The sequence below is a fragment of the Ochlerotatus camptorhynchus genome, unplaced genomic scaffold (assembly GCF_037179485.1).
Source record: "Ochlerotatus camptorhynchus isolate MF236.1 unplaced genomic scaffold, CSIRO-AGI_Acam_v1.1 ptg000592l, whole genome shotgun sequence".
Taxonomy (NCBI): domain Eukaryota; kingdom Metazoa; phylum Arthropoda; class Insecta; order Diptera; family Culicidae; genus Ochlerotatus; species Ochlerotatus camptorhynchus.
In genome coordinates this window covers 241,046-262,651 of record NW_027041072.1, presented here as the reverse complement: position 1 = coordinate 262,651, position 21,606 = coordinate 241,046, and the positions used below count along the sequence as shown (strand labels likewise).

Here is a 21,606-nt window from a genome sequence, read left to right as displayed (position 1 = left end):
AAAATTTTAGTCATTTTTATTGATAGTCCCGTTTTCCTTAAAAAATGCGTACTTTAATAGTCATAAAATAGTTTTATGCGGTTACCGTGAACTGGAACACAGCCTCAGAGCATGAGTAACCTACACATTTAGATATTTATCCATACGAATGAGTAAAAAAAAAAACTCAATCCGAGTAAGATTCGTTTTCGGTGCAGTGAATGTTCAACGGTGGTCAAAACTGAAACTAACCGTAAAACTATCCATGACACCAACCTCACTGAAAGCTGTTGTTGGTAGATGTCGCTAGCAGACAACGAAATGATTCTTAACTAACACCACATAAATAAGGCAGGTGTATTGGAAGTAAACGAAACCATGAGGAGGAATCTCGAATAAAACAAGACATGTGTGTGATAGGTAATAAACGAATACGAAACTCAACGCAATTGAATGACAAATAATGCACGGGGGTCAGAGACAGCAGAAAGTTTCTCAACTAATAAAATTCTACAGCATTACATAATTATACATTACATTGTATTGTTTTTTTTTAAACTTGAAAAATAACATATTTCGATGTTTTACTTGACCAATGTACAAAGTAGGTTGTTCATTCGGATGTGTGAATGATAAAATTAATAACTTAAAAACTAACGCTTTAAAATAGGGATCGGTAGGGGTAAATAAAAAACAAAAAAGAGAAAAAGTTAGCTAACTATCTAACGAATAATATAGAACAAATCAATTTACCAAGCGCTGGAAGGGTTGTCCTTTGCCAAGTTGAGCTCCGCCCCTTGTCGAGGTTATTATCAGTTGCTGCTGCTGTTGCTGTTGTTGTACTTGTGATGTAGGCTGTATCGTCAGTCCGGAGCGCCCATTCAGATTCAATGTCTGCACGGTCGTAATTTTCGGCGTGGTGATATGCTGGGCTGTCAGCTTGCTATTGATCACAGTCGATGGCTTGGATGCAAGCGCGTTGCTCGGTAGGTTGAACTGGCTCTGCGTGCAGTGGTTCATGTGCGTAGCCCAGTGCTGCTGTTGGCAAGGATAATCACAGTAGGATGTATTCCAACAGCAGTAGAACAACGCTTCCTTGCCACAATTGACGCACCACTGTTTCTTCTTTGCTTCCTCGACCGAACGAATCCGTTCGATCTCGCATTGCTTGCGGACTTCGTTTATGATACGCGTTTTCTCCAGTTCCATATTTTTGCGCATCTCACACAACACCATGTCGGAATTGTGCTTCAGTTTGGTAATTTCCTGCTGATGGCAGTGCTTGAGTTTCTCTATTTCCAGTTCCAACACTTTGACTTTTGCCTCCAGGGCGCCACTGTTGTTGGAAAGATCGGCAAGCGTATCTTCGATCACAGATCGGAAGAAATCTGCCATCTTAAAATGAAAGGAGATTAGTTATGATTTGGATGCCTAGACTTGTACTATACATACCTTGTAGGAATTATTTATTAGTATTTGTGAAACTGGTCCAGCTCCAGATGGATATACACAATCTCCTTCCGAACGTAGTGTACCGCTCGGTCGCGATTGTAATTTGGGTGGGGTGGATACAATGGTTTCGGTAACCGCAGCCGCAAGGCTAGGTGTAATGAAACCAGACATCATATGCTCCCCTTCGACAGATCTAGTCGCATCAGAAGATGAACCCGGGGCCGATGCAGTTGCATTCCCAGCATTCGCCTGACCCGAGGTTGTTGCTTGTTGAGTTGGATTATTAACGGTGGGCGACATTGGTGATTCATTACTACTAGTAGCTGTTGCAGATGGTTGCTGTTGACGAGGCTGCGGTGGCACCGTACCGTTGGATTGGGCAATTCGTCCTGCTTGATCGTTTGCCATCGGAAGCGGACTAGGAATGTGAACCATATGCATCATATTACCTGTACTTCTACCAGCTTGGAAATTATTGCTCCCTAGACCAGGCAGCGAGCCAGGAAGTCCACCTCCTGCTACAGCGATAGATCTTTTTAGAGTCGGAACATTTTGTATAGCTGCAGACTGATTTGGGCCTGGCTTACGAGCTTTTGCTTGGATAACTACTGGCGGTTTAGGCATAAACATTTGCGTTACCTTCGCTTTATCCACCGGCGTGAGAACCACAGGTTGCCCATTGTTATTTAACACCGTACTTGCTCTGGTCGCAACGTTACTAGTGAGTTTGTTGATATCCTTAACCATTATCCGATTGCTAGTACGTATGACAACTTGATTTTCGCTTTCAGTTGGCTGATTAGACGACTGAGGTGTGTTTGAAACGATGAGCTGAGTATTTGTCGAAGGACTTTCATCATCGGATACAGGCTCTGATTTAATCGGCAGTAATGGTAGAGATGTACTTGATAGTGTACTATCAATAGCAACTGAATTGTTGCTAGTATTTAGGTCCGCCGAAGGTCCAGCAGAACTTTCTTTAGTGACAGATGCAAGTGCAGGAGGTGGTTCTTCCTCAGTCGGTTCAGTTTTGATCTCATCTGCCGCCAATGGAATCAAGGGCAATATATTAAATTTGTTTGTGCCGGATGTCTCACCCTGCCGACCATCATCGGCTTTTGAACCTACTTCTTTCTCCTGCACAATGTCTTCAGTTGCAGCCGCAGTAGGTTGTTTTGGTACCTCTTGATCTGACTTTGTGGCAAGCGCACTCGTCGTTTCCGTTGCAGGTACTTGGTTTTTAACCGTAGACTCTTGAACAGTTTCAATTTTCTCCGACTCGGACTCGGATGATTTTGAAGCTGACTTTGATTTCTTGCCTGCAGGTACAGTTTTCCAGCTGTCAGATTCTCTTTGTAGCACTACCGATTCAATTTTATTTTGCTTAGGTTCTTTTACCATGTGCGGAGCAGGACTGCTAGGTTTACGTTTTTTACTGATGTAACACCGTAGTCCAGCAGGATGCACGGGTTCAGAAGCATTCGAACTAGTATCATCGTCTTTAACTTTACTTGCTGTGCTGGTCCGGAGACGACTGATTCTTTTGCTGGGTTCGCGTAGCGCATCCGGTATCGCTTCTTTTGATTTTACATCATCACTTATGCTGCTTTTGCGTTTCCTCGTGGCGTAAATTCGCGTAGGATTCGCCACAGGATCGGGTGTAGATATTGAATTACGAATTTCATCTTTTATCTGGATTGACTCTAAACGTATTTTCGGTGATTCCTCAGTTGACTTATCCTTGGGGCTTCCGAATATCTCCCTGATTTTATCCGGTGATACGCTATCTCTTTGTTTACCCTTAGGTGTGGATGTAATTGGAGGACTGAGCGAAATAGGCGAAACCGAGAGGAAGTTATCGGCCGTCTTGATGATCTTGAGCATCAATTTGGCTTTCTGAGAATCCCCGTTTTCTGCCAGTTTCTTCAATACACCCGGTATCATCGCTTCTAGGTGTTCATCGAGCTTACCCGGTTCGATCTGTGTTCGAAACTCAGCGTAGCTGAAGTTTCCAAACTTTTTCTTCAGCTTTGCAATGTACGTTTCAGCTTCGCGCATACATTCTGCCATGTTCGTACGGCGCTGCAACTTTGTGTTTGGGTCTTTATCACAGAACAGAAAACATTCCTTGATGGGTACCCAAGCGCGGTCGTGGTCCCCAAAGAAGCGAACGTCAGCCAACTGGTTGACATTTACGGACATCAGTTTTGCTGGCCAAAACGGGAAACCTTTCAGCTTAGCCCACACCAACAAATGGGGCTTACTGCACACTTCGGTGAACCAAGTTTTACTGGTATTGGCATTGAAGTAACACTCGTTGCAGGCTTCTATTTCGTTGATTTCCTGTTTGCAGATTTTCATCAATCCCTTCGCGATCGCAAGTAGTTTATTGTTCACTGAAAATTAAAGAACAAGGTCAATAAAAGATATACACTACTACTTTAAAAGTACACACCTGGATAAATGGTAGCGTTGTGGACTATCCAACTGATATCCGCTTGAAATGCTTCAGTAGAGTTGTACTTTTGATCGGTGACGTTATTCTGTAACGTTGTGAGATCGATGTGGTTTGTTACGAAATGATCATAATTTGGAAACTGCTCCTTATCTAGCGGGTTCAGAATGGAGCTCTGCAACGGAACAAAAAAAAACATAATCATATATATATTATTGCTTTCTTACGTACGCAATGACATCTGGCGGATTACATACGCAATCGGATTGTGTGTTGTGCGATGGTATGCGTTCCTCATGAATGTGCGAAAGTGAGGGAAGCAAACGGATCATTCTTCGTGTATCGTTTTGGATGCATATGTTGCACCAACACTGACAAGTCAGACATTTTTCGAAACCTGCTGCGTGTGTGTGTGTGTGTGTGTGTGTATGTTTGTCGCTGCTGAGAGGAACAATGTTTTTCGCTGCACTATAGGTTTCCAATAAATTGGGTTGAAATATAAAAATAACCTAATGAATTTCCTTATCTGCGTTTAACTAAGAAACTTTAGCGATTCACTACTAACATTATTGGACAGCAATTTTGAATAAAACCCGTCTGTCAATGGACTTTGAACGAGGAAGAACGCTTATTCTATATAATTCTTAAACAATGCATTCGAAATGAATCAACATTAAAATCTAGCGTCATTTAACTAAGGCTGTGTTCCATTTGATGAATTTTCACTTAAATTTGACAGATGGAAAATTATAAAATAAATCTGCTATAGAGATTAGTGACGTTTAACGCACGCACACTAGCGGGGGCAACGCCGTGTAAAGTTGTTTATTATTTTCCTCTGGCTAACCTAAAAAATGTATGAAACTAGATCTGTCAAAATGAGTTTGACATCGATTTGTTATGTATTTTCCTCGGATATTCATTAACACGCTCTCACATATCGCACCAATACAATCGGACGTGAAAATCTCTATTCTAGCAGACGTATTTCTGATAGACAAGGAATCAATTTTGACACCTTTTCAAGAATTGGATGATCAACAACAGATGGATTTTCGAACATAATAATTTATTTAAAAGTGTCAAATTTAAGTGAAAATTCTCCAAATGAAACACAGCCTAAACGTCATATGAATCGATTAGGACTTCTCTTCCTAGATATTCCCTCTTTCGAATTTATTCCAAGCTAATGTCATGCTTTTGGGTACAGTGCTTTCCCGATTGATGCTGATTTTGCTGAACTTTTCGGATTTTAAGCATGAATTTTCAAGCATTTCGCTCCAAATGACACTTAATTGTTTTGTCCTCCTGATAACGGTAACTAGGTGGCAGATAGAGCTGCGATGGCTGCAATACAAGTTATGGGCAGATACCCCATTCAAGAAGATGATTTCGTGATCGTCAAAATTAACGGAATCTTTATATGCAGTTGCTACGCACCCTCCAGATGGACGATGGAGCAGTTCCACGAGATGCTGGAAGGACTTACAGAAGAGCTGATCGGACGAAGACCGGTAGTCATCGGAGGAGACTTCAATGCTTGGGCAGTGGATTGGGGGGTAAGCAGATGTACCAACGCAAAAGGACACAGTCTGCTGGTAGCACAAGCAAAGATGGAAGTTGTAAGGCTGTCCAACGAATGCACCAGCAGCACTTTTCGCAGAGATGGTTGTGGCAGACATTAATTGGAGATACACTGGAGTCGCTTTTTACGCGGGTGATACGTCCCGCGTAAAAAAAAACCGCGTAAATTCCGGAATCCGCGTAAAAAAAAACCGCGTAAATTCCGAAATCCGCGTAAAAGAAAACCGCGTAAAAAAAGAGCGTGTAGAAAAAAACCGCGTAAAAAGCGACTCTAGTGTATAATGATAAACCGCGTGAATTCTGATATCCGCGTAAAAAAAAACCAAAATCCGCGAAAAAAAAAACCGCGTAAATTCCGGAATCCACGTAAAAAAAACCACGTAAATTCCGAAATCCGCGTAAAAAAAAACCGCGTAAAAAGCGACTCCAGTATATACCCATAGCGACCATCAGGCAACCTGATATGGCATCGGCCAGCGGAATCGTGTAACAGTACGGTGGACGATAACTGGTGACCGAAAGTGGAAGACGAGTTGACAGAAACGTTAGTGAGAGCATGTGGCACGAGCATGGTGAGGAAACTGGAGCCAAATAGCAGATGGCGTCCAGCTTACTGGTGGAATGAGACAATTAGTACCCTCCGTGCTAGTTGTCTCAGAGCCAGAAGACGTGTTCAAAGAGCAAGAACAGAAGCAGACAGACAGGAACGTAGAGGAATGTTCCGAGTGGCCAGGGCCGCACATAAACGAGAGATAAAGCAGAGCAAGTCAAACTGTTTCAAAGAAGATCATAGGTCAAACGATGCCCGCTGAAATGTGCTCAGAGAACCTGAAAGTCATCGAGGAAGGACTTCTCCCGAAGCACGATCAAACGACCTGGCCACCTACACCGTACGGAGACGGAAAGGGAGATAACGACGAAGTCACCAACGAGGAACTCGTAGGAGTGCCTGCTGGATACACTCGGAAAACTCTTGGAGAGGATCATCCTAAACAGGGTGATCAAATGCACGGAGACTGAGCACGGATTTTCGGAGAAGCAATTCGGACAGTGGTCGAGAAAACCGAGAAGGCGTCGAAACAGGAGCGGAGAGGAGATCGCATTCAACAGCGCCAGCTGAGAGGCCATCGCCGAAGTGCTGCATATAAAGAGGACTACCTGTACAGGATTCTAAGAAGTTACTTCCAGAGCTGATTCCATTCTGATCTACGAGACAAACATGGAACAGAGATCGATTAGGAGATTACGGTGGGAATTTCACAAGGCTCCATTCTTGGTCCAACGCTCTGGAACAGGGTGTACAACGGTGTGCTATCGCTGAAGCATCCCAAACGAGTTGAGATCGTTTGCATTGTGGACAACGTCGTCTTACGGTAACAGGCAAGACGCTGAAAGAGATGGAAATGTTGGCGACCGAGCCGATCGACATGATTGGAAACTGGACACATGGAGCGAAGCTGCAGATAGCCCACAACAAAAGCAAAGTGTTATTGGCCAGTAACTTGAAAGCGGTGCAGCGGACAGAAATCACCTTTGGGGAGCACGTCATAGCCTCAAAACGCGTGTTGAAATACCTGGAAGTGATGATCGACGCCCGCCTGACTTCAATAGCCCCGTCGAATACGCCTGCGACGCCATCAACGCGGTAACCAGAACTATGCCGAACTACCTGGGGACCAAGCAGTAGCAAGAGACGGCTCCTGACTAGTGTATCTACGTTGATCCTGAGATATGGAGGTCCAGCCTGGGTTGCATCGCTGGAAACCAAGCAGAATTTAAGGAAGCTGAACAGTACGGTACGGTTCAACAAACCGTACGCAAACAGTACGAGACGTTTGGTTTACCCTATGATGTAAGAATAGTAAAAATTTACCAGTCAATCCTTTAACAATGGACAAATAATCTTGTTTTTTAAATCATTTTGAAGGTTAAAATATTGAAGAAAAATTTCCGATTTTGTCAGCATCCCGTTTTTGTCAGCCTAAAATATCAACATGATATAGAACCTACTACCAGTTAATTTGTTTGAACTATTAGAAATTTAAGGCTAAAGTACACGATGCCAAATATAAATTCATTTCCATTACATTTGTACATTAGTTATGATGCAATGCTTAAGAAAAAAAAACTTAAAAGTTCATAGAACTTCGAAAAAATATACGGAACAAAGCAAATTTTCTGACTAACAGTTTTGCCTATGCATACAGTGGTGGACTTTAAATTAACACAATATGCCAATTTTCATACAAACTAGCCAACTTTGGCATGTTGCAACTATGTTTTGTTATGTTCAATTGGGCTGAAATTTTGACACAGAACTACAAATATGTTGAATTTTCCGTCTTAAGTAATATTTTACAAAGTTATCATTTTGAATTTTGATATCAAATTTAACCTTTTATATTTCTTTTTGATCTAGAAATAAGACAACAAAGCCAAATTTATGGCGATCAGAATAAATCATAAACTATTTTCGATGGAAAACTTATTTAGCGTCAACGATGGCTTCGGCACTCATTATTAATTTCACTGCATTTTCTCACCAAAACATTCCTTATTCTTTCAGATTCAATCTGCTAACATTTTACGACTGAGCAAACCCGTTATGCCTGGTTTTTCTTCAAATGAAACGCATGGGTTCGATTCCCGGTCCAGTCCAGGAATTTTTCGGGTTGGAAAATTTCTCGACTTCCCACACAATTATACTAATGCAAAAATGATACAGATATCGAAAGCTCTCAATTAATAATTGTAGAAGTGCATCTACAACACTAAGTTGAGGGCACTCAATAAGCTTGAAATGCAAAGAAGAAGGAAGAGAAAATACGTTACAGAACGCACGCATTAAGACCAGCACTTTGAAAGGTATGAACTAAATAAAAAGTTACATTTCGTTACTTGTTACGGACTAACCAGAAATCAATGTAATAAAAAGTCTAAATGTATACTATGTCCTACTTTTATATAGGAATAATTATGTGCAAAATCTATTTAAGTGAAAATACTTGAAAAGCTTTGAGTGGGTTGGTTTATTTCCTTTAAATTCCGTTATAATTGCTTACCTTTTGACAGATACGCGTATTTCGTAAATAACTTATAATTCTGCGTTTTATTTATTTTTATTTTTTGAAGCTGCCTTTTGTTTTGGGACAAATAAACAATTGTAATTATACCACATGATTTAAATATGATAAGGGATGGTCCATTAATTATGTCACGCAAATTTGGCCCATTTTCAACCCCCCCTCCCCCTTTGTCACATTTTTGTATGGATATTAATTTTTTTTTTGTATGGCTCGTCACAGTTTCCAAACCCCCCCTCCCCCCTATAAGTGTGACATAATTAATGGACGATCCCTAAACACAATTTGGGTGTAGTAAGCTTTTAAGAAAACTGTTGATTTTTCCGAACCCACTTGCCCAAATTTCAAATCAAAATTTAACAAAATCACTATGTTTTTGAAAACTGTAAAAACTTGCATTCTTATTGAAATCAATTACGCTTATACTTTTAACTATTCAGTTGGTCTGTAATGCCGATAAATTTATACGGATATCAATCCCACTACGAATTGTTTTTCCCGTGATGCTTTGATGACCACGTTGCGTCTGATGCTATCTTCAAACTACAGAGGTATCCCCGTTCACACTACAACCTTTATTACGTGATATAGCCTATCTTGATATCAGCATACATACATCTAATTTTGACTGTAAATAATATGACGTTTGATATCAAGATATTCTATCTTAAACGCTGTCCAGACTGGAGAGTTATAACATGTTATAACGGTTGTCAACTAATTGCAACACATAAACCACCATCAAGATAGCGCTATAACATGTTATAACTCTGTAATCTGAACAAGGCATTACGTAATATATACTGTAGCGTGAACAGGGCATTAACATGTTATAAGCAGTGCTATACGCCATCACGGTACTGACATGAGAATTCGAAAAATAAATTTTCGTTTCTCATCACTACAAGCAAGTTGAGACGGTCATCCAGAGAACAAAGCAAACGTACGAGGAGAAAGGTTGAAATGATTCCCTTTCTTGTATACCCCCTCATTCATCTTCTGTATCTTGACAAAACAAACATCATAACCGACTCACGTTTGAGAGGGACGTAATGATTATGACCATCATTTACTATGTATTGGTAAATCACATTCTACAGAACATCAACGATACTCACACACCCGACTACACAAGCATATAAAAAATGTATCATTACGAATTCTCTCTTTTGCGTGCTTTCCTGTTTGGTTATTTCATGTGCTTTCAAATTCCCTTTCCATGGTTCATCTGCGTGCTCAGCGAGATGGTATAACAAGCATTATTATTTTATTGAATGTATACATCCAAAACACTAATTTTCCTCACTAGCATTCATTTTAGCTAATTTTTTCCTTTTCTGATTTTTTCTTCTACTCAATATTATATTTTTTGCTTCAAAGGAACTTTCAGGAATTATGTTCCTGGATTATTTGATGTAATTGTTCTGATTTATTTTTTCATCAAATTAAATCACCCTGGCACTGAAAATAAACCGCCTTTGGTATATCAAAATCAAATAGCGTCTTAAGGCCTAAGGTATAGAGATCGAAGCGAAATGATAATCTCATATCAAGACCAACAATTGAAATGGCCTTAACTCCATTTTGTAAACAAACCTTGTAAGGCCATTTTCTCGCGAACAGAAACCATTCATAATTGGGAATTGCACAACAAAATCACATGAACCTTATGTGTCAAATGAAATTTAAGTGATTTATCATATAGAACTCATGTGATCACATGAATGTTGTGAAATTGAGATAAATTATCATTGGTTTTGTTAATGGAAAAATATTATGTGCATTCCCAATGGAAACTACATGAAAACTTTTTCCGTGTAAGTCAGATTTTCACTTCACTGGAGGTGGAACTGCACTCAAAAAATTTATCACATATCTTGTAACCGTTTGGTCACAAATTTTTGTCATTTATGTTATATATTCAGAACCTTCACGTTTCTTATGCAAAAACAGCAGTATACCACAGAAGTAAGGGATGAATGAAGGAAAATTGGGAGAAAAGAACGGCCATTGCCCAAAATCGGGCTCTTTAATATCAGACGTCCGTGTGCTAAGACGCATTTTAATTAGCTAAGTGCAGTGGTTGCTGTTTTTGAACGTCATACGCACTCGCCCTTGCACGGTAAGCAGAACTCTCGTGGTTCGCGGTGAGCCAGGAACGTACATACTCTGCCAGATAGCTACCTTTGGGCCACACCATCGTAGCGGGAAGTGAAGTGGTATTCTTCCAGTCGATTGCGCCATTCACTGCAGCATCTCCATCATCGTCCTCGTTGTCGTTACAGTTTTTGAGCGGTGGTTTGCCAGTCGGTCGTCGGTGGTTTTAAACGATATAGTTTGCCCGTCGGTCACTAGTGGTTGGTCACGGCGCCATATTTTTTTTATATATCTTTATTAAGGAGACTTTCAGCCCTGGGCTGGTTCGTCTCCAGTACGGCACCATATGATCGCGGACGGGAGAGATCCCTACGTTGTGTTTATTTGCTAATCTTTCAATTTTTGATCCCGATCGAGACGGACAGTAATGAAAAGCACCGATTGCTTTACCGTGCTGCCATGGCGGAGGCATACGAGACACTAGTTTATTGTTTCTCTGTTTTGTATATTGTAGTGGTACAGTGGGTAGGGTAGTTGCACATATAGATGATATTGCACAAACACACGTATTAAAATGCAAATACTGAATTCCTTGCAAAGAAAGCAATTGACAACTTGTTTAAAAAGAATTTCTTCCAACGAGACTGGGAAGCCGAGCATGCGCAAGCATTGAAAACACACAAATACATTGACAAAATGAGTCTGTGTATGTTTTGGAAAAGTGTTGCTTTTAAATTTACAATATATTTTTAAAAAGTAGTTAAAATAATATTTGAAGACAAAAATATATTTTATTGAATCTACAATATATTTGTTTTCATAATTTGCAATGAAAACAACACAAAACATTTTTGAAGCTACAAAATATAAATATTGAATTCAAAAACAGTTGTATTTGACATTGCAAAATATTTCAAAATATTTTTTTTTGGTCAATAAGGTCAATTTGCGTGAATAAATGCGTTTAAAGAAAAGTGAAAGTTCTTCGTTTTTGTATCGCGAAACCCTCTGATTACCTGGTAGCTAGCCGGACCCTGGGTGTTCTAAAGCCCTACAGTAAAAGTATGGACGACTGTCACCACAAAACTGAACAAAGCTGTTCCAATCGAGCAAAGCGGTGCATTTTGACGGTTCGATTGGAACAACTTTTGACAGACGTCCATACTTTTACTGTAGGGCTTTAGGGTGTTCCGGAGCTTGCTCTTGTTGCCTGAGTCGACCGGGTGCTGTATGTTTGATCTCCGAGTAGGTAGTTGGTGAATGCTGAGTTCTTACATCAGTTATAATCTATTGGATGAAAACCATGTGAATTTCACATAGCTAAAAATCTCACCACAAAATCACATGAATACTATGAGGCCGATGAAATTCATATGAAAAATCATATAAAATTAACGTGATCACATAAATTTTATGTGAAATTCAGATGAATTCCATTAATTCCAATGGAAGCTACATGAAAACTATTTTCGGTGTGGTCGATTTCACTTTCGTGCACTGAGAAAAGAGCAAATTGAAAAATGTTCCACAACCATTTTTTTCACAACCTTTTTCGCTAGCGAAATTTCACGATTCATGATAACTGTGGAAGTGCGTCTAGAACACTAAGTTGAGAGTCGACAAAACGCTCGCTGCAAGAGCTTTAAGCCTAGAAAAAGAAAAGGACGTAGGGTACGGTGTGGCAAGATGGGTGGGTCATCTACTTGATTTATTGTATATGTTTGTACTGCCGTCATACGCATAAGAGTCCCACGGTGCATAAGGATTGCATAGAACGTGGGAGAGTTATGCTTATAACGGCAGTGTATGTCAACATCAAAGGGCTCAACCCTAATAAAAATAACCATAAAAGAGAGCTTAACGACGTGTTCGGGGCCATTTGTGGGATAGTTTACCCATCCGATATACAGTTCGTTTATGGTATTTGTTTATTAGGAAATGTAGCCGCAATGCTAGTTTGAAAAAGCAAACCATCATCGAAGTTGCGTTGAACCTGTCGATATCGCGAAACAAATAAAATAATAAATGTACTAGCTGACCCATCTTGACCCACCTGTGCTAAAACACTAAAGAATCGTGTAGATGCATTCAGTGTTTTTTATGAATATTCTGCGAAATTTACGTAGGGGGAAATGTCGGCTTCGGCAATACCTTAACCTATTATCGTCAGGGGGTAACCAAAGTCCTAGAGCACTCAAATTTGGTTAATAGATGCTCTGAAACACAATGTATCCACATGCCAGAATTGAGCTCTCAAGGACGTTTACCCTATCTAATTTGATAGCCGAAAAAAAGTTACTGTCTGTCGATGTCGTCATCTACTAATTATAATATTGTTATGTATGTACAGTGTATCTCAAAATTGATCGGAGGAAAATTTTTTGAAACATGGTGAAGGATATATTTTAAAAATCTTGGCTGGTGTTTGAACAGATGTTTATAGATGGTCTTTATTGGAAGAGCCTATATGAAGTTAGATTTATTTTAGTAAAACGCTCGATTTTCAACTTTTTACCTAGTGCACGAATTTTTAATAAAATTAGTCGCAGATCAATGATCTTTGTTACGACTAAAAATGAGCAATTTTAAAGAAGTCAAAATCATTTTATTTCAAGAAAATGAGGTTTTTTCAGGAAAAAGGCGTTTTCTTTCAATTGCTCTAACTTTCTTGTAAAATCAACCAAATATGCCTAATACTGAGACAATAATTGATAAATGTATGCTGAGTCAGCTGCCAAAAATTCAGAGACGTATCTTTTGACTTGTGATTTTTTTCTAAAATTTAAATACAGCTCAGTTACACTGTATGTACATATGCATATACAATTCACCGACAATGACTGACAGTGCTTTGATGAAAGAAGCATGTCTCCATCTTCTTCTTCTTCTTCCTCGCATTGCAAGCTTATTGATTATCGCATATTAGCTTATTGCGTGCTCTCCACTTTGTGTGCTGTCGATGTCTGTACCATTTCTGCATTAGTATAATTGTGTGGCAAGTACAATCATACTCTATGCCCAGGGAAGTCGAGAAATTTTCCAACCCATAAAATTCCTAGACCGGCCGTTGGAAGGTTATAGATCTATTGTAGATCCTGCGACCAATTTAAGAATAATTGTTTGTACACGTGCATTCTAAGGCTGCTCTCACATACACAATAAGCTCACACATTAGCTTTATCAAATGGATAATCATACCATACACACTTTCGGAGGATAATTTCGAACCAAGTGCGTATTTAATAGATGCAGTAAAAATCAATTTGTTAGAACTTGATAATTAGAAAGATTTCACCCAACGTTGTGGATCGACATTCATGATGAAATAATTTACTCGAATCCTTCATGTTGTTATACCTAGTAGGACCTCTGCAGATTCGGTTCCTTCCAAAATTCAAATGAAAAACGTTTCTCATAGCACTAATTTTACAATCGGAAAATCAATCCAGAACTAAATCAAATTAAAACAATATCAGATGGCCGAAACACTGACAAATGTTCGCAATAACCGTGACTACCGTTTTAGCACCATATTTGACACGTTCCTAATGATGACGAACTCGCGTATTTTTTTTTATCGCATCTCGATTTTGACAAGATACCTATTTGTTAAAACCTTACACCACCGTCCCTAGAGCACTGAAACTTATATCTGCAGAAGTAACATTTAAAAAATAATCATTGAAAATATTCGAACATTCTGGAAGCTCGGCTGCAGATTGTGAAAAATGCAAAGCTCACTTGTGAATTTCTATTCTTTTCGGAGATAGATTTCTCTCTCCGGCGTTACTACCTACTTACCCCTTTCAGCTGCTGCATTCGCTTCATTGCAAACTTGAGCGAAACGGTGAGACTCTCAATTCTGAGGTTACTGTCCTTCACCGGTTTATCACCGGAATCCTCGTCGTTCGTAGAATGTGCCTTGATGCACTCGGGACAGTTCCATTTTTTCTCCACAATAAAGAATGCCGGATTTAGTTTGAGACAAACCGGATGGAAACAGCGGATGCAACCGGCACAGGTTTCTAAGCCCGGTTCACACGTCTTGCATCGCCAACAGAACTTATCCCACCCAAGCTGCACATTAGAGAAGAAAAAAAACGTTTTTAATTAAAGCTTGAATTTAATACTTTCCTAGTGGAAATGTACCTTCGGTGCAACCGGTATCTGCAATTCGGTTCCTCTTCTAGCATCCTTAGATACGCTATGCCGATCTCCTTCGTTATCGGAATTATCCGATCCATCACTATGTTGAAGGATACTGTTGAGGAACTTCTTTTGCTTCATTGAAAATTCAGCATTAGCCGAGCGCATTCCTGAACGTTTCAAGCTCGAGGAAGGACTACCCTTGTCATCATCTAGCTCGTCGTCGTCACGCCCTGACATGGAATATCGCTTTTGCGAGGTAGGAGTCAAGCTGCCACAACTGCGGCTATCCTCGCCTTCGACTCGCGAGCGGCGTCGTTTTCTCAGCTTCTCCGACGAACATGAATCCAACATAAACTCGGTAAGAATTTTCGAACTGCTTTGAGAGGCCTTCAAACATCTCATTTCGCGAGACATCCGCGCATTTCCGGTTCCGATGCTGCTACTTTCATCGGGGTTCTCGCTTTCTATCGTTGAGTGTGCTTGGAGATCTTCCGGTTGTTCCTTTTCGTTGGAGTCGTCAGATGGAGTCGGGGAGCTGATCTGTTTGTTGCTACTATCGGTTTCCGTAGAAGCAGAAGTTGACGTATTCGAGGATGAGGTTGTGGTTAATGTCGAACAAGAAGACAACGAAGACAAAGAGTTGCTCTCAGTCTTCTGAACCTGCTGGTTTGCACAAGGTTCCTTCTTTTCTGGAAGGCTTGTGGTCGGTGCAAGTGATGCAACGGTGGAAATCGGGATTGACCCAACATGTGCGATAGGCCGCAAACCTTGAACACTTCTAGCCAGGGCAAGCGTTGTAGGTGAAATACTACTTCTCACAGTCGGAGCCGTAATAACCTGGGGGCCATTCTGTGGCATTTTCGGAAGCATTTTGACCAACACTATCTTGTTTTGAGCGGTTTTGAGCTGTAATGTGGGTTGCTGTGCTAGATTTATGTTCAATTTTTGTGGCGTAGTTCTGTTGTCAGTTTTATCTGAAACAAAGTGGAGGTTTTTAATGCTTTTTGCGTTGGATTCGCCTTTGGACACAGAGCATTGGGGAGTTTGTTCGGCAGTTGCCGGCGATTTCTTGATAAAGTACGCTTTGATGGTTGGGGTTGTTTGTCGTTTATCCTTATCAACCATAGTTAGAGATGGTTGAGACTTGCTAGTACTAGCTCTATTACCTTCTAACGGATGGGTACTAGTGATGATCGATTTTGTATACCCAATGCCAGTTCCACTCTCATCTTTTGTGAGTCTTATCTTCACTATGTCCTGTTGCTGTGAGACAGTAACGACAGGCTTTGTAGGTGACACTTTGTAGACATTTCGGCTATCAATCATGGAACCAGTTACTGGCTGCGTCATTATGCCCTTCGGCACCGTTGGCCTATGGGTATCTGCATTCTGACTCCCGGACGACATGGTTCCACCTGGAAATTAAAAAAAAAAAACTATTAATTGCAGATGCTTTCAATACAGATTTCGAAAGGTTTTCACACTTCGTGTACTTCTGAGCTCGGAATTTCAGACTGCGTGTGCATGGGAAATCCGAAATCGGAAGCGATAATAATATTTTTGTGATATTTCTAGCGTTCAGAAACATAAGGGCCTAACTGCGATGATAATCGATTCTCTTCATCGATTTTCTCTTCGCTTTACCATAGTTTATAAACTAATTTTCCGAAATTATCACAATCCAGCTTTCCATGCTCGGTAATGTCGGCCTGTTTGTATGAATAAATATATCCTTCACTGTGCTTTTGGACACTATTGGCGTTGACGGAGACTCTGTAGCTATTGGTAAAATCCGTAAGCAAACGTCAAACTGTGCGTGAAACATGGCGGACTTCGTACTATCCTTTCACTCCACCGAAAAATCCCATAAGAAACTGCCAATTTTTTCTAGAAGAGACAATTTTTCGACGGTGCCGTCAACGCCAATCTGGATGTTCGGATTTTGACCCCTCCCTTTCCCTCTCCCAGGAACAGAAGAAAATGGAACAACATACACCCTCCAATTAGTGTCAAAAAGCACTGTGAAGGATACATTTATTCATACAAACAGGCCGTCATTCCCGAGCATGGAAAGCTGGATACAATGTAGTGAAAGGTTATTAGCTAACAAAAGCAACATCAAACCCACCGACAGGGTGTCCATTCAAATCCAATTTTTCAGTTCCCGCAATTTTCCATTTCACGCACGTTCCCCAACGCCGCGTAAAATTGTTTATTATTTTCCTCGGGTACTAACCACAAAATGTACAAAAGTCCATCTGTCAAAATGTATTTGCCATCGGTTTATTATTCACATTCTTCACTACACGCTCATCTGATTTTACTCTAAAATGAGTAACTTTTACTTAGTTTCGTATTTGTATGCTATATGTCAAAAACTGAGTAACATCAATTTAGCAAAGTGAGAAGCCTTTACTCGAATTAAATAAATATGGAACTTTACTGTTTTGAGTTAGATCAAGTGTAATAAACGTCTGAGAAATGTTGAAGCCTGGAGTTGAAAGTCAATTCCCCGAAAAATTCCCACAAAGTGTTGAAAGAATGCAAGATTCTACTTTTAGTGAAACTGGTCCGGACTCGTCCGGACTACCCTAATAAACAAATACCATAAACGAACTGTATCCCAGAAATGGTTTGGATGATACCCCGAACACGTCGTTAAGCTCTCTTTTATGGTAATATTTTTTATTAGGGTAGTAACTGGCGTAAGTAGCAATTGGTGTTTTTCTTCTGAGATAAGCTTGATATCAGTCAAAATTTACACAGGTCACGTTTTTCTGAACTTCTGGTTGTGAATTTCAGAATCCCAGGTTTGATCCCTAGGCAAGTTCACTATGATAGGATTGCAAGTAAGTTTTATGAGCAAATCGGGAAATAGCAATATATTCAAAAAGGTTTTCATTTCCAGAAGAAAAAAATGATGAGAAACTGATCCGTAAGTTGTCCCAGTTTAGTCCAGAGATGAACAATGTGTTACTTCCCAGATCGGAAATAGCACTTGAAGATGACAACATGCTTGTGGCTTTCAGTGAAATCGCTTAATAAGCAGATTTATTATCATTATGTTGATTAGTGTTTATAAAATCTAATTTTGGAAATAATTCGGTTCAAATCAGGCCAGTAACAAAACCTACCCGCATAAACGCGAACCATCACATGACCTTACCGATAATGGTTATAAATTGTTTATAATCCCTGCTAAACTTCAACTGAAATGGTTATGGAACTTTACATGAACGTTTGTGTGATAAAGTTTTAACCTTATGTGTTATGGTTTTTTGGAAGCGGACCTTACAAATAATGGGTTGTTAAGAACCATTACCATTCCAAATTCTTGTTTTCTCCATACATTTTCGGAAAGAGAACTATATTAGAACGTTTTTACTTATGGTTTGAGAACATTAATGGTTATGGTTATGGTAGTCAGTAAGGTCCATTAATGGTTTTGTATTATCACTCAACTTTACGTGAAATATATCGTGAATTGGTAATCAGTAATTTACAGGCAACCAATTCGCGATATATTCCACATAAAGTTGATCGATGTTACAAAACCATTCATGGACCTTACTGGTTACCATAACCATTACCATTAATGTTCTCAAACCATAAGTTTAAAGGTTTTAGTATAGTTTTCTTTCCGAAAATGTATGGAGAAAACAAGAATTTTGAATGGTAATGGTTCTTAACAACCCATTATTTGTAAGGTCCACTTCCAAAAAACTATAATACTTAAGGTTCAAACTTTATCATTAAACGTTCATGTAAAGTTCCATAACCATTTCAGTTGAAGTTTAGCAGGGATTATAAACAATTTATAACCATTTTAGGTAAGGTCAATTTATGGTTCGCGCTTATGCGGGTATACCATCAGCAGCGTTTGACAGTAGGCAGCATGTCCCGGGCTCAAATCGTTTATTTTGCTGTTTTGGGCCCGCTGTCACGGTATAACATGTTGCCTACTGGGCTGGTTCAAATAAAGTAAATCGTTTTTATTTTGCTGCACAAAAGCTTCAATAAAATAATTTCCTCTCAAAATGTCAAATTTACTAAACTGAGTAACTTTTGTTCAGTTGTGCCTATATTGCAAAAACCGGAACTGAGTAAATGCAACTCAGATTTTGTCAAATGCAGATATTACTCAAAAGTGAGTAAACATGGAGTTACTCACTTTAGGGTACTTCCACTTTTAACGAAAGTGAGTGGAATTTTACTCACTTATGAGTAAATTTGAGCGAGCATGTACCACACTCTCACATAGTTCACAAACGAACATGCACGGTGTCCATTCAAATCAAATTTTTCAATAAACCCAACTCAAACATCACCCCTGCCCTTAAACAAAAAAGTCGTCCAAAAATAATTATTTAGAGATAGTCATATAATTGTTAGAGCAAAATTGCTCTACAATACGTCTACTTGAAAAAAAAAAGGAGATAAGATTTACATTAACAATCTCATGGAATCATGAATTCGTATAAAATCAAAGAGTCTCTCTGCAAAAAATACTCTTCCCTGCCAATTAAGAATCGGTACGCTTTCAATCGGATGTATCTCAGAATCTTTTTGGTTTAGAATAAAACGTAATTTGAAGAAAATGTTATGTATTTTGTACTTTAAAGATGCGATATGGGTTTTGCGATTTTTATTCCTTTCACATGAAAATTCGAACTTTGGGCTTGATACGTGCCATCAACTTCTGCAAAAGCTGCTGGTCAACCTTAACGGCTTCTTTTTTTCTAGTATCTGACCATTGAAATAGCATCCTTAGCCATTTTCCACTCTATTTCAGTAAGTGGCGTCGCGTAACCTCACTTTTTACCTGTGCACCAACTTTCAAAAACAGATTTAATGCCATATTCATACTTGAATCGATTGAAAAACACACTTAATCTTTTAGTTAACTCGATATCTATCCATTGCAAGCAATATGTTGATGATTGTTTATGTTTTGAGAGTTGGTGCACAGGTAGATTGAGGTTAAGGCGACGCCACTGTATAGCTTTGATCATACCCCAATACATTTCGATTGGGCCGAAATCCGGGCAGTTTGAGGGTTCAATGACGTCTACTCCATTATCGCGATACCACTGTTGCGCATTCTTACTATAGTAGCAACTCGCCAAATCTGGCCAAAACTTGACGGAGCCCCACGGTGGGACCTAATGAACGGCAATACACGGATTTTCAAGCATTCATTGATGTATAACTTTCCGTTCATATTGTTGGTTGTGATGAAAATCGGAGTCTTCTGGCCACAGCTGCGAATCCATGCCGGATCATCAGTTTACCGGTAAACTTGTTCGCAAAAACAAATTTATATTTCTTGAGAACATCTCCGTGCAACATAAAACTTCTGTCCCGGAAGCTGCTTGAGTCCCATTTGACATACGTTCCATCGTCCATAGTTGAATTTGGTCAGTATCTGTTCATACAGCTTTCGGGCCGTAATGTTTTACTTTACGGTCCTGTAAGGTTGCTTAATAGGCCGATACTTGAAGAAACCTTCTCGAATGCGTATATTCCGAACTGTACTGCGAGTTTGTTGGCCGCATCCATGTTCGAAAGTCCTGGATTCGCTTATGACGTTCTGACGTAGTTTCAGGTCCACTGTACCGCTTCGACGCCTTGATAGCAGTTCCTGCACAGACGGAGGTTTTGGCCATTTTCAAATCCTTTGCGATCCTCGTACCCATATCTTGTGTACAGAATTAATTCTCTTCTTTTTTCTTTCATCGCGTGGCAATTCAAGAAAGCATTTTTTTTTGCACAGGATTTCAAAAGAAAGACAATGTAAACAAATTTCTGCCAAAAGATTCTAGAACCAACCACTAGGAGCGCTGTACCGAGTCTAAATTGACAGGACTTTATATCAATTCAAAATACCTGAGCAGGAGAAACGCATTATTAAAAGTTGGTCAAATCTTCCTGGAGTTTCGATCCTGAAGTTCTATAAGCCAAACCACATGTTGTGGAATACAAAGATGTGTTACCAAAATGTTTATCATTCTCCAAATTGTGGAGATATTTTACAGGTGAATCGAAATCTAATCTTGTTCGATGACCACTCAACATTGTTGAGCATGCCGGATATCTAATCTTGAAGTTCTGCAGACTCAACAGGGTATACGATGATTAGACTTAATGATAGAATGTGTAAACCTTTGTGAATCCCCATAATATCATTGGTTTGGTTTATTAGGTTTTCCAAAATGCCTGGAGTTCAGATCTTTTTTTTTATTTTTATTATAGTCACTTTAAAACTCTTGGATCATTCGTGCCTTATCAGGGTGAGATTTGAACTTTATTCTACGGTGTCCTGACTAATCTTGTGTACCTGGTTAGGACATAGTGCAGACATTATTTTTTTTAATTTATCTCTGGACCATTCATATTTTGGATATTTTTTAGATCGTTGATTGTTTCCGGCGCCAAACATTTGCATGCCAAGAATGATCGGACATGCAAGAAGTTTGGGATCCAATGTTTTTTATAGGCATGAATCTGCTTCTCTATCTTCAAGTAGCTTCGCAACAGGATATGTCTCGCTCAGGCTTTATACTAGAACTACTCCACTCGGAAAACTGTATCGATTCAAACACTTTTCTTCCAATGGAAATTCAAAAAAATTACTCTGTAAGCTTTCTTGGTAAGAATAACGGCAAAATCACAGCGAACAAATTGCGAATGATAGAGTTTTTGAAATTTTGATGTTTTTTTTATACTTTACCACAGTGAAAGACATAATTTGAAAGATATGTAAACAAGAGAATATAGTGGTATATGTGATATACAATTGATTAATTC

The 21,606-nt window shown here is 39.5% G+C and overlaps 1 protein-coding gene across 3 annotated transcripts in view; it reads right to left on the bottom strand.

The window, feature by feature from the left end:
- Zmynd8 (Zinc finger MYND-type containing 8) overlaps positions 1-21,606 on the bottom strand; it is a 42,060-nt gene that overhangs the window by 10,864 nt on the left and 9,590 nt on the right. The window contains exons 2-7 of one of the 3 annotated variants that reach the window (XM_065237108.1): positions 15,966-16,214; positions 14,800-15,773; positions 14,452-14,727; positions 3,887-4,061; positions 1,432-3,827; positions 733-1,374 (exon numbers count right to left, since the gene is read on the bottom strand). In XM_065237108.1, the coding sequence (XP_065093180.1) occupies positions 733-1,374; positions 1,432-3,827; positions 3,887-4,061; positions 14,452-14,727; positions 14,800-15,773; positions 15,966-16,206 (4,704 nt within the window). In that variant the 5' untranslated portion in view covers positions 16,207-16,214. Of the gene's footprint in view, positions 1-497; positions 639-732; positions 1,375-1,431; positions 3,828-3,886; positions 4,062-14,451; positions 14,728-14,799; positions 16,215-21,606 lie in introns of those variants that run through there. The other 2 variants (XM_065237109.1, XM_065237107.1) reach the window with 2 other exon arrangements.